The sequence below is a fragment of the Hakea prostrata genome, chromosome 5 (genome assembly GCF_041222555.1).
Source record: "Hakea prostrata isolate BN-2017 chromosome 5, UWA_Hpros_2, whole genome shotgun sequence".
Classification (NCBI taxonomy): Eukaryota; Viridiplantae; Streptophyta; class Magnoliopsida; order Proteales; family Proteaceae; genus Hakea; species Hakea prostrata.
In genome coordinates, this window is record NC_142604.1 from 29741296 (window position 1) to 29753198 (window position 11903).

The 11903-nt window shown below is 37.3% G+C and overlaps 1 protein-coding gene across 2 annotated transcripts in view; it reads left to right on the forward strand.

Annotated features, from left to right (window-relative positions):
• The window catches only part of LOC149015797 (CLEC16A-like protein), a 98370-nt gene extending 86784 nt beyond the window's left edge, over positions 1–11586 (forward strand). Inside the window, exon 21 of one of the 2 annotated variants that reach the window (XM_089155673.1) lies at positions 10482–11586. In XM_089155673.1, the coding sequence (XP_089011799.1) occupies positions 10482–10604 (123 nt within the window). In that variant the 3' untranslated portion in view covers positions 10605–11586. The other variant, XM_089155672.1, reaches the window with a different exon arrangement.
• Positions 11587–11903: the final 317 nt, after the last annotated feature.

Genomic DNA, 11903 nt, shown 5'->3' on the forward strand with positions numbered 1-11903 from the left:
ATAAAGAGAAAAAACAATAACTAGTTACTAGGTTAATGACTTAGTATAAAACTACGAATTGTGAATATCAAATGATTCAAATCACTATCTCACCTCCATAAGGATAGTTGCTTGTTTAGCTGTATCCGGTTCGAACTTCTCCACTACAGTTTGGACAGCATCCATCAAATCTTGCCTCATCCCAAGATTGTCCTTGTAATGGTACTTGGGATTTAAATAGTATGCTGTGTAAGAAAAAGTATGTCATAAAAGGGAATAGTTAATGCTTAATAGTGTGATAACATAATGAAAATTAAATTAAATACTAGACTTAACAACTCACTAGCCTTATGCAGTGGATGCTGCAACATAGACTCCCATCTACTGTTGATGATTTGAAGGACTTTCTTGTTGCCGCGTGGGTGGACCTGAGCTACTTGTTGCTTCATCCTATCTACTACAACAAATATGTGTGGTAGAGTAGGTTTTCTCTGCTGATCTACCATCCTCAACACATTCACCACAGGCTCAAGCATCTTCACCACTATCCTCACATTGTGCCAGAAAGTCTCATCTAGGATGGTCAACTATGCTCTCGTTTCTCCCACTGATGAAGAACCCTCCCAGTTAAACCACTCCTCTGATGCAAACATACTCCTAAGGCCAGTCTTCCTACTCTCAAAGCTCTGCAGTGCTATCCAATTAGTAGCAAATCTAGTTATGCCTGGCCTCACTACTCACCCTAACACTTGTCCCTCATCATCCTTAATGCATAGGTGTGGTTATATATGAAGGTGCTAACATGTCGAGCTTGCTCCATGGTATTCTTCACAAGCTTGAACAAGGAGTCCAAAAGAGCCTATATCTGTCCATCCATCAAGCCATCAATACAAAGTTATAATTTATTAAGTGTACATGTATATGTGTAATGTAAATATATGTATTTACAAATGAAAATTAATACTATATGTTTAGATACCTGGAGTTCTCCTGCATCTTCAACCCAACTTTCTTGTAGTTGGAGCCATTATCAGTCACAATTTGAACCACATTTTCCACTCCAACCTCCTTCACCACTTGCTTCAATAATTTGTAAATGTATTTGCATCCTTCTTCTCTACCTGATGCATCTACTGACTTGAGGAACACTGTCCTCCCATCACAATTCAACATGAAATTGATGATGGACTATCTAGTGGGACCAGTCCAACCATCAGCCATCACTCCATAATGATTCCACATGGGCTTTAATCCCTTAATATACTCATTTATGTCCTCTTTATGCTTAGGCAAATACACATTATATATCTCATATGGAGTGGGGCCCTGTACACCACTCCCAACCCTGCTTATCTGCTCAATCATATCTCTGTAGTAGGGCCCCTGGGCTATATGTGCTGGAACACTATGGTAATGCGCCCATTTGGAGAAAGCCATCCCACTTTCTCCTTCACACTCCCCCATATGTGCTTCAACTTTCTCTGTTTATACTCAGGCCTCACAAATAGGGCCGGATCATTGCGAAGAATCTTAAGATCCGGATTTGTAGGATGTGCTGAGGAAGCTGGACCCCTTGTAGGGGCCCGTGGGATAGGAGCCTCCTACCTCACACTCTGAGACCTCCTCATAGGGACTTGGGAGCCACCTGTGCCTCCCATACCTACTGGCTCTCTAGAGGACCCAGACCCCTCTATTGCCTCCTCATGTCATCAATCCTCTGTTGCTCCCTACTCATCATCATCGCCCTCCTCAGCTGATCGGCCTCTGGATCAGGTCATTGTCTCCTGGCTCATCCCTACCATAACCCTCAAGATCTGGAAGGTCATCTAAGCAGGCATCCTCGAACTCATCCCGCTGTGTTCTCTTCTCTTTCCTCTTTTGCTTTGTACCAGTAATATATGAGGCCATTGCCCTCTTGACCTTTACGAGCACCTTTGGGCACCTTGTTACATCCCTGTTGCCACCAACTAGATGCATCTTCAATCTAGTGGTTTCACCTCTTCCTATTTGTTTCTTACAATAATTACACTCGCTCTTCCTCCTATCAACTGTTAGTGGCCTCCCATGTTCCCAAGCTATGTCTGATATCTTTAAAATAGAGTGCCTGATACAAGAAACACACACTAAGTATCTTGAAAAGCTCCACAATATGCTCCAAAATGACATACATGCTTCTAATAATAACCTCCTATTTTTAAATAGAAAAAAATATATGTATAACTATATAAGTATTTTTTTAATGTATAAATAATTTTAAAATATATAAAATACACAAACTATCTTAAAAATATCCACAACATGCTCCAAAAATTGCATACATGCTTCCACTAATACTTCGCTATTTTAAAATTTAAAACAGAAATTAATTAGTTTTTTTAATATTTAAATAATTTTTTATTATTTAAATATAAATACAGTAAAATTACATAATTAAAAAAAGAAAAAAAATTAATTCAACACCATCACAGCAATATGGTGTCTCAACTCTCACATACATTCATTTGAAGCTTATACATGTACTATACATATACATTTATAGCAATATACATAATTTAGTAAATAATTTTTAATAACAGAAAAATAAAAAAATAGTAGGAAGAATCAAAAAATAATTTTGACACTACAAATTCATAGATCAACACTCTAAAGTAAACATATATAAATTTGGAAGCAATCTAAAATGATTTAAGGCACAAATGAAACAAAAATAAAAAAATGAGGAAGTTGGTTACTCACCTTGCAAGATTTGAGAAAATGCACAAATGGAGGAGCAAATCAAGTGTTTGATGGAAATGGCATACTAGAAATTAGGTGTAGAAGGGGATGAAAACAAGAGAAATGAGAAAAAAATTCAAACACAACTCGAAATGGCTCTGGCGATATGGCTCGGTAGGTCGAAATTCCGTCGGTATGTCGAAACTGGGTCGAGACAAGGTATTTTATAACTTACGCAGGTATCATTTCGGCCCGATACGAATCGATACAGGATACATCTCGTGCCTATACCTGTATTTCGTTTCGATTTGGAATTTTGCAAGCATTTCGGTCGAAATTTCGACCATTTCGATCGAATATTTTTCCATAAGTTCAATATTGGTGTTGCCTTTGATGTTTATTATTATTGTCCAAGCCAGAGTTTTCTTTCTGTATACTTTAGCTTGAGGGGAAGTGTTGAGAGTTGTGCTGCCTGGGCGTTCAAGTTATTGAGTTTCGAATTTTACATATGGTGACTTGGTTCATAAGTTTTGGAGAATTTGAGTTACATACTTTCTTTTCTTTGGAAAAGCTTCATTGGTGATCAAAGCTTAGGAGAATTAGAAATTATAGTTTCTATTTTCAAGTTCTTTCTAATTTCATCTACTTTCCTTTTTGGTTCTTTCTATTTAGGACAGATTAATGAGTCCATATGGTTTAATTATTATTTCCATTTTTAGAGGGCAAGCTGGCTTGCTTCTGAAGTTGTAATCTAGACAATTCAGACCTATAAATAAGAGGCTACGATTATAAGAGTTCTAAGCTAGAACCATGGCCCATTGTTGTTGTTTCTTCTTCTCTTCTTACTCCTGATTCTCTTATTCTTCTTCTTTTCCTGTGGCCATTGTTGCACCTCAGTAGAGGATTTTGGTGGTGTTACAATAATAATATGAGAGTACAAAAAAGAGAAACTCCCAATGTGGGATTATTACAAATAATATCCTAGCGACAATTTTACCCTTAAGAATATTCTTAATAGTTACAACACTCATGTTGGTGCATAGATATCTTTAGTTCCCAACTTCCTAGTAATGTTGCCAAAAACCTTAAAAGACTCTTTATAAAGACATCAGCCTTCTGGTTGTCAGATGAAATGAAGGAAATGTTAATCAGTCTAGATCAAAACTTCTTAATAAAGTGTCTGTTAATCTCTATATGCTTGAGCCTATCATGCTGAACTGGATTATGGGTCATGTTGGTTGTTGATTGCTAATTTACTGTCTGGAAACAACTGTATGGATGTTTGATTCTGTACTTAGGTCTTGAAGTAACCCTTTTAACCATAGTACTTCACAAATACCTTGTGCCATCGCTTTAAATTCTACTTTAGCAGTGGACCTAGCAACTATTGCTTTTTTCTTACTCCTCCAAGGCTCTTTTTGGTATCAATTATCATTCTCAATTATGAGAATTTTTCATTATTTTAAATTGTTGGCATCTATTATCATTTTTATTTTTATTTAAAATAACAGAAAAACCTCCAAAATCCATAATAGACTTTTTATCTATTATGGATTATGGTGAGAATTTCATTATCTTCATTTATGCAAAGGTTTACTTAAAATTTATAGTTAATATGAGGGTAAAATAGTCAATACACATTCTTTTATAAAAAATAAAAAATAAAACATACTTTTTTTCTCTTTTTTCTTTTCTCACTTGCTCACTGTCATTTTCAAGCAATTTTTTATTTTGACATACCAAACTTATTTTTCATTCCATAATTAAGTTTTTACATATTTCACATATCATTTTTTCATTTTTGACCAATAATGAATTCTTGTACTTATTTCTTTTAAATAGGCATAACAGAAAATGAGAATTGATACCAAAAAGAGCCTAATTATACAATCGTTGGTTGTTGATTGCTAATTTACTGTCTGGAAACAACTGTATGGATGTTTGATTCTGTACTTAGGTCTTGAAGTAACCCTTTTAACCATAGTACTTCATAAATACCCTGTTCCATTGCTTTAAATTCTGCTTTAGCACTGAACCTAGCAACTATTGCTTTTTTCTTACTCCTCCAAGTTACTAAGTTTCCTCCCACATAAGTGCTGCACCTTGAAGTAGACTTTCTATCATCTATACATCCTACCAAATCGACATCTATGAATGTCTCAATGTTCAAGTGCCCATGAAGAGAAATCAAATTTCCTTTTCTTATGGCAGCCTTTAAATATCTTATAATTTGGTAGACAACGTCTACATGTGTGAAGTAAGCATCATGCAAGTACTGATTCACCAGGCTAACTCAAAAACTGATGTCTGGTCTAGTGTGAGATTGATAAATCAACTTCCCTACTAGTCTTTGATAGTTGGACTTGTCCATGAGTAACCCTTCTTTGGCCTTCAAGTGTGAGTTAGGCTCAATAGGTGTTTCAATTGGTTTGCATCCTAATATTCCTCTCTGTTAATAATCCAAAGTGTAATTCTTTTGAGAAAAAGATGCCATTAGCTGAATTTGCTGGTTCCATGCCCACGAGAAATATCTTAATTTCCCCATGCCTTTGATTTCAAAGTCAGCCCCCAAGAATACCTTTAGAGCCAAAATCTCTACCGCACTGCTCGTTGTGATGACAATGTGATCCAAGTATAGCAACACTTCAGTTACATGAGAGTATATCCTCTTGATGAACCAGGTGTGATCAGCATTACTTTGTTTATGACCAATGGACACCATAGCTCTGTGGAATCTTTCAAACTATGCTCTTAGTGATTAGTTCAACCCATACAAAGAACACTTAAGTTTACACGCCTTCGTGTGAGTTTTAGCAGTAAGTATACTCTGGTGGCACATCCATATACACTTCCTCTTGATTTTCCCCATGAAGAAAGGCATGTTCACATCAAGTTGTTGAAGATTACATCCCTGATTTACCACACTTGAGAGCACCACCCTTATTATGTTCATCTTCACAACTAAAACAAAGGACTCCTGGTAATCAATCCCATAAGTCTGAGTGGACCCCTTGGCCACTTGTTTGGCTTTGTATCTTTTTATGGTGCCATCAGCTTTGTGCTTTATAACAAACATCCACTTGCACCTAGACTTTTTCCCTGTAGATAAGGTCACCAGATCCCACGTTTGTTTTTTTCAAGGGCTCTCATCTCTTCATGTATAGTTTCTTTCTAGTGGGAATGAGCTGATGCTTCTTGCCAAGTGTTAGGAGTCGAAGCAGATGATAAAGAAGAAACAAAGCTTTGAATACTGGGGATAGTGATTGATATGAGACAAAGTTAGAAATAGGGTGTGCTTAGTGCATCCTCGTGGTTGCTTTCTTGGTGCAATCAATAAGTCTAATGAAGGATCAGAAATTGAGTCAAGAATAGACCTGGATTAGTCCCTATAGGACCAGGAAGTGGAGCTTCCAATTGGCTGGGAATGGTAGTGGGAATTTCCAGTGCTGCCCTTCTTTAATAAGTTTTTGAGGGGAGATTACAATGTAAGCTGTCGCTCCCCTTGCATGTCATTGTCCTTGTCCACTGGCCGTTGTTCCTATCCAATTACTCCATCTTCCAAGTGAGCATCATTAGCAGGAATATCAAAAGGAATTTCCATGGAAAGAAGAATAATTGAAACGTCTTCACTAGACTCAGTCTCCCCCTGAAGGGATGTAGGGGTAAAATAGGGTGTGTGTTCCTGGAAATCTACATCCATGATAACGAGCATTTGTATGGAGAGTGGATGAGAACACTTGTAACCCTTTTGAGTAGCAATAACCAAGGAAAATGCACTGTTACCCACAAGAATTAAGTGTACCATGAACATAATGGTTTCTAGCAAAGGCAACACACCCAAAGACCTTAGGAGGGACTTTAAATGAGGTAAAACCTAAAAGGACTTCAAGGGGACAGCATTGTTGCGGTATACGGGATGGCATCCAATTGATTAGATAGGCAGTTGCAAGAACATCTGATGTAAACCCAATTTTAGGCTTAGGGCTTCTTGATGATTTTCCTAAAATTGAGGGTTTGCCCAATATCTTTTAGCAATCAAATGGATAGTACAGTTATGGAGTCCTAGGGAGGCACCTGCCAAGGTGCGGCAGCATTGGGAAGGGGGAATTAGGACTGCGCAGAACATAAGAGGTGGGGTAGGGCCTTGCTTGGGGGAGGTGAGGGAGGGGCTGGGGTTGCTTTACTTGGAAACTTGCTTGACTTTCTGCAAGAAGAGTGCTAGACAGTGTATTGCTAATCTTCGAAGAAGCTTACTTAAATCCACCGTGGCTCCCTCAAATAGTAACCATTGTCTCCAACTCAAATATTCTTGTTCAAAACTCAGACTTAAAAGAAAATTACCAAGGAAAAATAGGTACATTTATAACCTACTAAAAGACCATCCTTAGTGGGTTTTCTTTATAAATTAGGATCCCCCTACAATTAATCTCAACCATCCAAATAAAGAAATAAAGAACTAATGGAATCTCCTTGAGAATAAATTCCCCAAAAGACTTAAATACTAAAGGAACTCTTCTTGTAAATGAAGGCTGATAAAAGCCTATCTTTAAGGAAGAGTCCCAAAGACTCAAGAACTCATCTTTGACTCAAACTGGACTCCTAACTGACTAATACTCTTCCAAAAATAAAATGAAAATTCTGAAAATTAGAATCTACAAATAATTAGGGCTGGGTTGACCAAATTACCCCCCACGAGGGATTGGCTAGCCCTAGATGCGCCACTTTGGAGTGGCCTTGGGGGTCCACTCCAGGGTTTCAGCCAAGGACCGATTTTGGTTCACATCAGCATCTCCCAAAAATGAGCTGAAACACACATAGGAAACATCAACGACTAGCAACCTCAAGGAGATGATTATTCTTGTGATCAACCACCACATTTTGAGGTGGAGTGTTAGCGCAACTAGTTTGGTGAATGATGCTATGATTAGTTAAATAGTCTGGAATTTTCCAACTGTCTACTCAGTCCCATTATTGTTACGAAGAATTTTCACGGATGCCTTAAACTGTGTGATAACCATTTTGTGAGAATCTTGAAAACAAGAGAAAACATCACTCTTCTGGTAAAGCAAATAAACTCACATGGTTCTAGTGCAACAAGTAATAAAAATAACAAACCAACAATATCCAGAGGAAGAAACAACATGGGTTGGAGCCCAAACATCAGAAATAGGATAACTATGTTTGCTTTGCTTTGCTAAATTGAAAATCATTCAAATTACAACATCTAACCAAATCTAGGAAAAAACTGAAGTAGATAAAGCAGGGTGGCCAAGACAACGATGCCACTGAAGTAAAGTAAATAAGACAAGAGAAGAGGAACTGGAGACTGTAGCCAACACCAATGGACAACTATCCAGTAAGTAAAGCCCCTATTCATCTGTCACTGCCAATCGTTTGCCCCCATTTTCGAGTCCTAAAAAATGTAATGAGAAGGGAAGAAAGTTTTTTTGCAGTTAAGTACCGAGTGTTACTACTAGTAGACAGAAGATTTTTGTGAAATAAATAGGATGAACAAGTCATGTGATCGCTTGCTCCATAGTCAATTATCCATAAGGAAGAGCTCGAGGACATGCTATGGGAACTGAAAATGCCTGAAGTGGAAGGGGTAATTGGCAGTGGCAACATTGGCACTAGAGGTCGGCATGGAGGAAGATATTTCGAGTCTGGTCATCAACTCATGGAGATGCTGGAGCTTATCTGAGGAAAGAGGGGTTGGAGAACTAGTGTCTTCCAAATGGGCTTGATTAGCAGCTGCCTGTGAATTTACTCCATGATTAGAACTTTTTCACATAAGAAATAACATAAATGAATAAGGAGGGGGATAGGCAGATGCATTATCTCAGCCTCACAGCTGACTCAGCTGTTGAACATGGATTTTACTCCATAATTGAGTCTATCAGTAACAATTTAATTTCTCCAAAAATCTTTTTCTATTATTTTGTAGGTTGGTTAAAGCTTTACAAGAAATAGAAACTTAGTAGGTTAAAATGGTAAATTTATAACCTAGTAATTAGTTACAATAGAATATGTGGAAAATAGAAACTGATTAAAAGTGTAAACTACTAGGCTTTATGTTTCAGCCACGTGTGTAAATTACTAAAATGGAAACTACCAATATTGAGACCAAACTGAGCTCATAGATATCCTAAGAACAAAATCTTCATGTAATCTGATTTAGGGCGCCCCAAATCTTCTAAGAGTATTTCCACTAAAGTCCATGGGCTGTGCATTGTTGATTTGAACAGTAACATCAACAGTGATTGGCCTCTTTAGGTCCTCCTAGAAGACCAGCTGGCCTGAATGGACTGGCTTGAGCTGGTCTGGTCTATTGGTCCTGCTTCCATGTTATTCGTCTATCCAGCCTCTGAAAGCATTTAGGAGGACAGACATCCAGTGAGGTAGGTCACCAATTCCCCTCTGGGAGTATCTATCTTATCAAATCATTTTTTAACCATTTCTAGTTTAGAAACTTTTACAAAACAAGGTTGTCAATGTATAACAGTCATAACAAAGCGGAACTGGGGACAAGTTAAATGAGTAGACTTAAAATTGATACAACTTGTACTTGCAAAACATAACATAAGTTTACGAAGTTACAAACTAAAGGTCACTTATTGGACTGAAATTTAGGTTACCAATTGGGCCCCAACAGGGATTGAAGTTTGGTTTAAATGCCTGGATAGGATTTTCTATAATTGAGTTTCTGGTTGCATGTATTGATGCCCGTTTCTAGGAAGGACAATGATGTTGCAGAATTTCTTTGTATATTCTTTATTTGTTTTTTTTTAGGAACTTGTTACATTTTAAGTCAACATACAGATTCTCAGTTTGGGTAGTGGCATATTCCTTTTCTATTGGTGAATGAACGTTATGTTTTTTACGAGTAGAATTCATCAACTTCGGCCTTTCTAGGGATTTGAAATGATATTTATTGCTTTCTTATGTTTCTGTTTATTAACTAGTTCATATGAAAGAGAGGCCCACTGAAACCTTCATTTTGTCTGAAATACAAATATCAAGTATTCAAGGATCACACTTCACTCATATTATCTATCTATTTGCTTCAGCCCAGAATAGATGATAAGCATTCAAAATGGTTACACTTACGCATCCGTCCATCTACTCTGCCCTTCATGGAAGCCTCCAAGAGTGAAGCCCCTGGAAGAGTGAAAACAAAATCTTTGGTTGATGGGAGGTGGGTCCTTGCATTCAGGGATGAGGAAGCTTGCAAGTCTGCCTTGTCTATGATACTTGAGGAGATGGATTTGCAATGTAGTGAAGTAGAGAGAAGATTAAAGCCTTTGCTCAACTTGGAAAGACCTCTAGATGTCTCATAGACTTGTTCAAAAGCTTCATCCACAAGATATACACATACTTCATAGGTTGTTTTTGAATGCTAGGTTTTACTGCATGGTAGAATGGGGATCATGTGCTACCTGTTGTATATTAGTAGTTTCCTTTTAAGTTGGCCATAGAAACAGAGAGATGTAGAATAGCACTTCAGCCATTGAAGCAGGGATGATCCAAGTCATTCTTTGTACACTAGGCTTCCCCCCTTCACAATGAATTTTTTTTCTTTTTCTTTTTCTTTTTCTTTTCTTTTTCTTTTTATATGTTATTCTTTAACAGTCCCTGCACAGGGTTTTTCTTTTCATTTTGTAATGTAATTTCTGTAACATAAATGTATATTTGAGATTATCTGAGTAAAATTGCAATCTTTTTGTGCATCTGTTCAAAGAATCTTTATCCATGCGATTTTGTAAATTTGTCCACCGGATACACTGCAGGGTTTTCTTGACTTTCACTGCTTGAAAAGAAAACAAAGGGAAACCTGCAAACTCTGCCGATTGCCTCTTTTTAGTCCTCTGATCCTCTCTATCCACCATTCTTTTGTTTGTCAATTACGGTAAAATCTTCAGTGTTACCCAGTGCTGATTCTAACATGATCTTCCGTTGACCAATTGAATCGAGTTGCTCTGTTGGACATAATTTGGTCAAAAACCTTGTTTTCAGACAAAACGAACAAAAGAGAAGAGAAGGGAAGGGAAATTAAATGTTAATCTTTTACATTTAGTTTTGTCATGTAGAGTGGAATATTTCTCAGTAGCTGGGATCTAAAGATCACCCGTTACGGTATCTGGCACGTAAGAAGACCTTCTCTCTCTTCCAAGTGAGTAACGTGGGGTGAAGAATATTATATGGGTTGGACCTTAATGTGTTGTTGGATTAGGAAGACCTTTCTTCTAAGAGAGTAATCTAGATTTAATAGTAGTATATGGATTGGACAATAATGTGCTGGATTTCTCTGGTTATCGATCAACTTTGTCTACTAAAACATGGGTGTACTAGATTGAGGACGAAAACTATTCATGCTTGATTATGTGAGGTATTATTTTATGCCTTCCGATTTTATTTGATTTGACCTACTTTGTTCAATTTCAATTTGTTTTTAATCAGCAGTCCAATTTAAGTTATAATATTAGGATGCTATATTGTTACCCCAATTATTGTACGGATTTCAAAGATGGACATGCACCGACATATTTGGGTGACCTAAATGACCTGAGTCAGGAGACACATAATGGTAGCAAAGGGCTTGGGACAATAGATTGATATGTTTACCCGATTAAAAGCTAGAAATATATACTTATTAAGTTATTGAGAGATTTGGATTTTGCCTTGGGGTTTTGGGTGAGAATAACGTCATTATGGTGATTGTTTGAAAGGTCTTTATACAGCGCAAAGTTCTCCTTCGCCTGTGAACATAGTATTCCGCATTGGTGTGTAAACTACATTAATTCTCTGTGTTCTTTTTTTAAACATCCAATAGAATGGGATAATAGTACTGAAGTTTTCATTTAGGAAATATCTAGGACAAGCGAGGGTTTTTTTTGTTTTTTTTGAAAGGTAGCTTTTTACCATAGGGTGGGAACTAAATTACTTATATATGTATATATGCCGTCGAATGAGTGCGAACTCAGGACCTCCCCATGAGAGGGTGGGTCTTTAACCGCTAGACTAAAGGTTTTGGGTATATAGGTTAACTAGTAAATGTTGATCGTCGGATGGAAATGGCTTGCTTTACCATGGATCGTTCAATTCCTGATAGGACTCTAGATTCCAAATCCTCTCCAAATAACGAAATTGTCTTTTCAACCTCTTAGTCCCAACCGTCATAGGATTAGGTTTCCTTATACATGGTGGATACG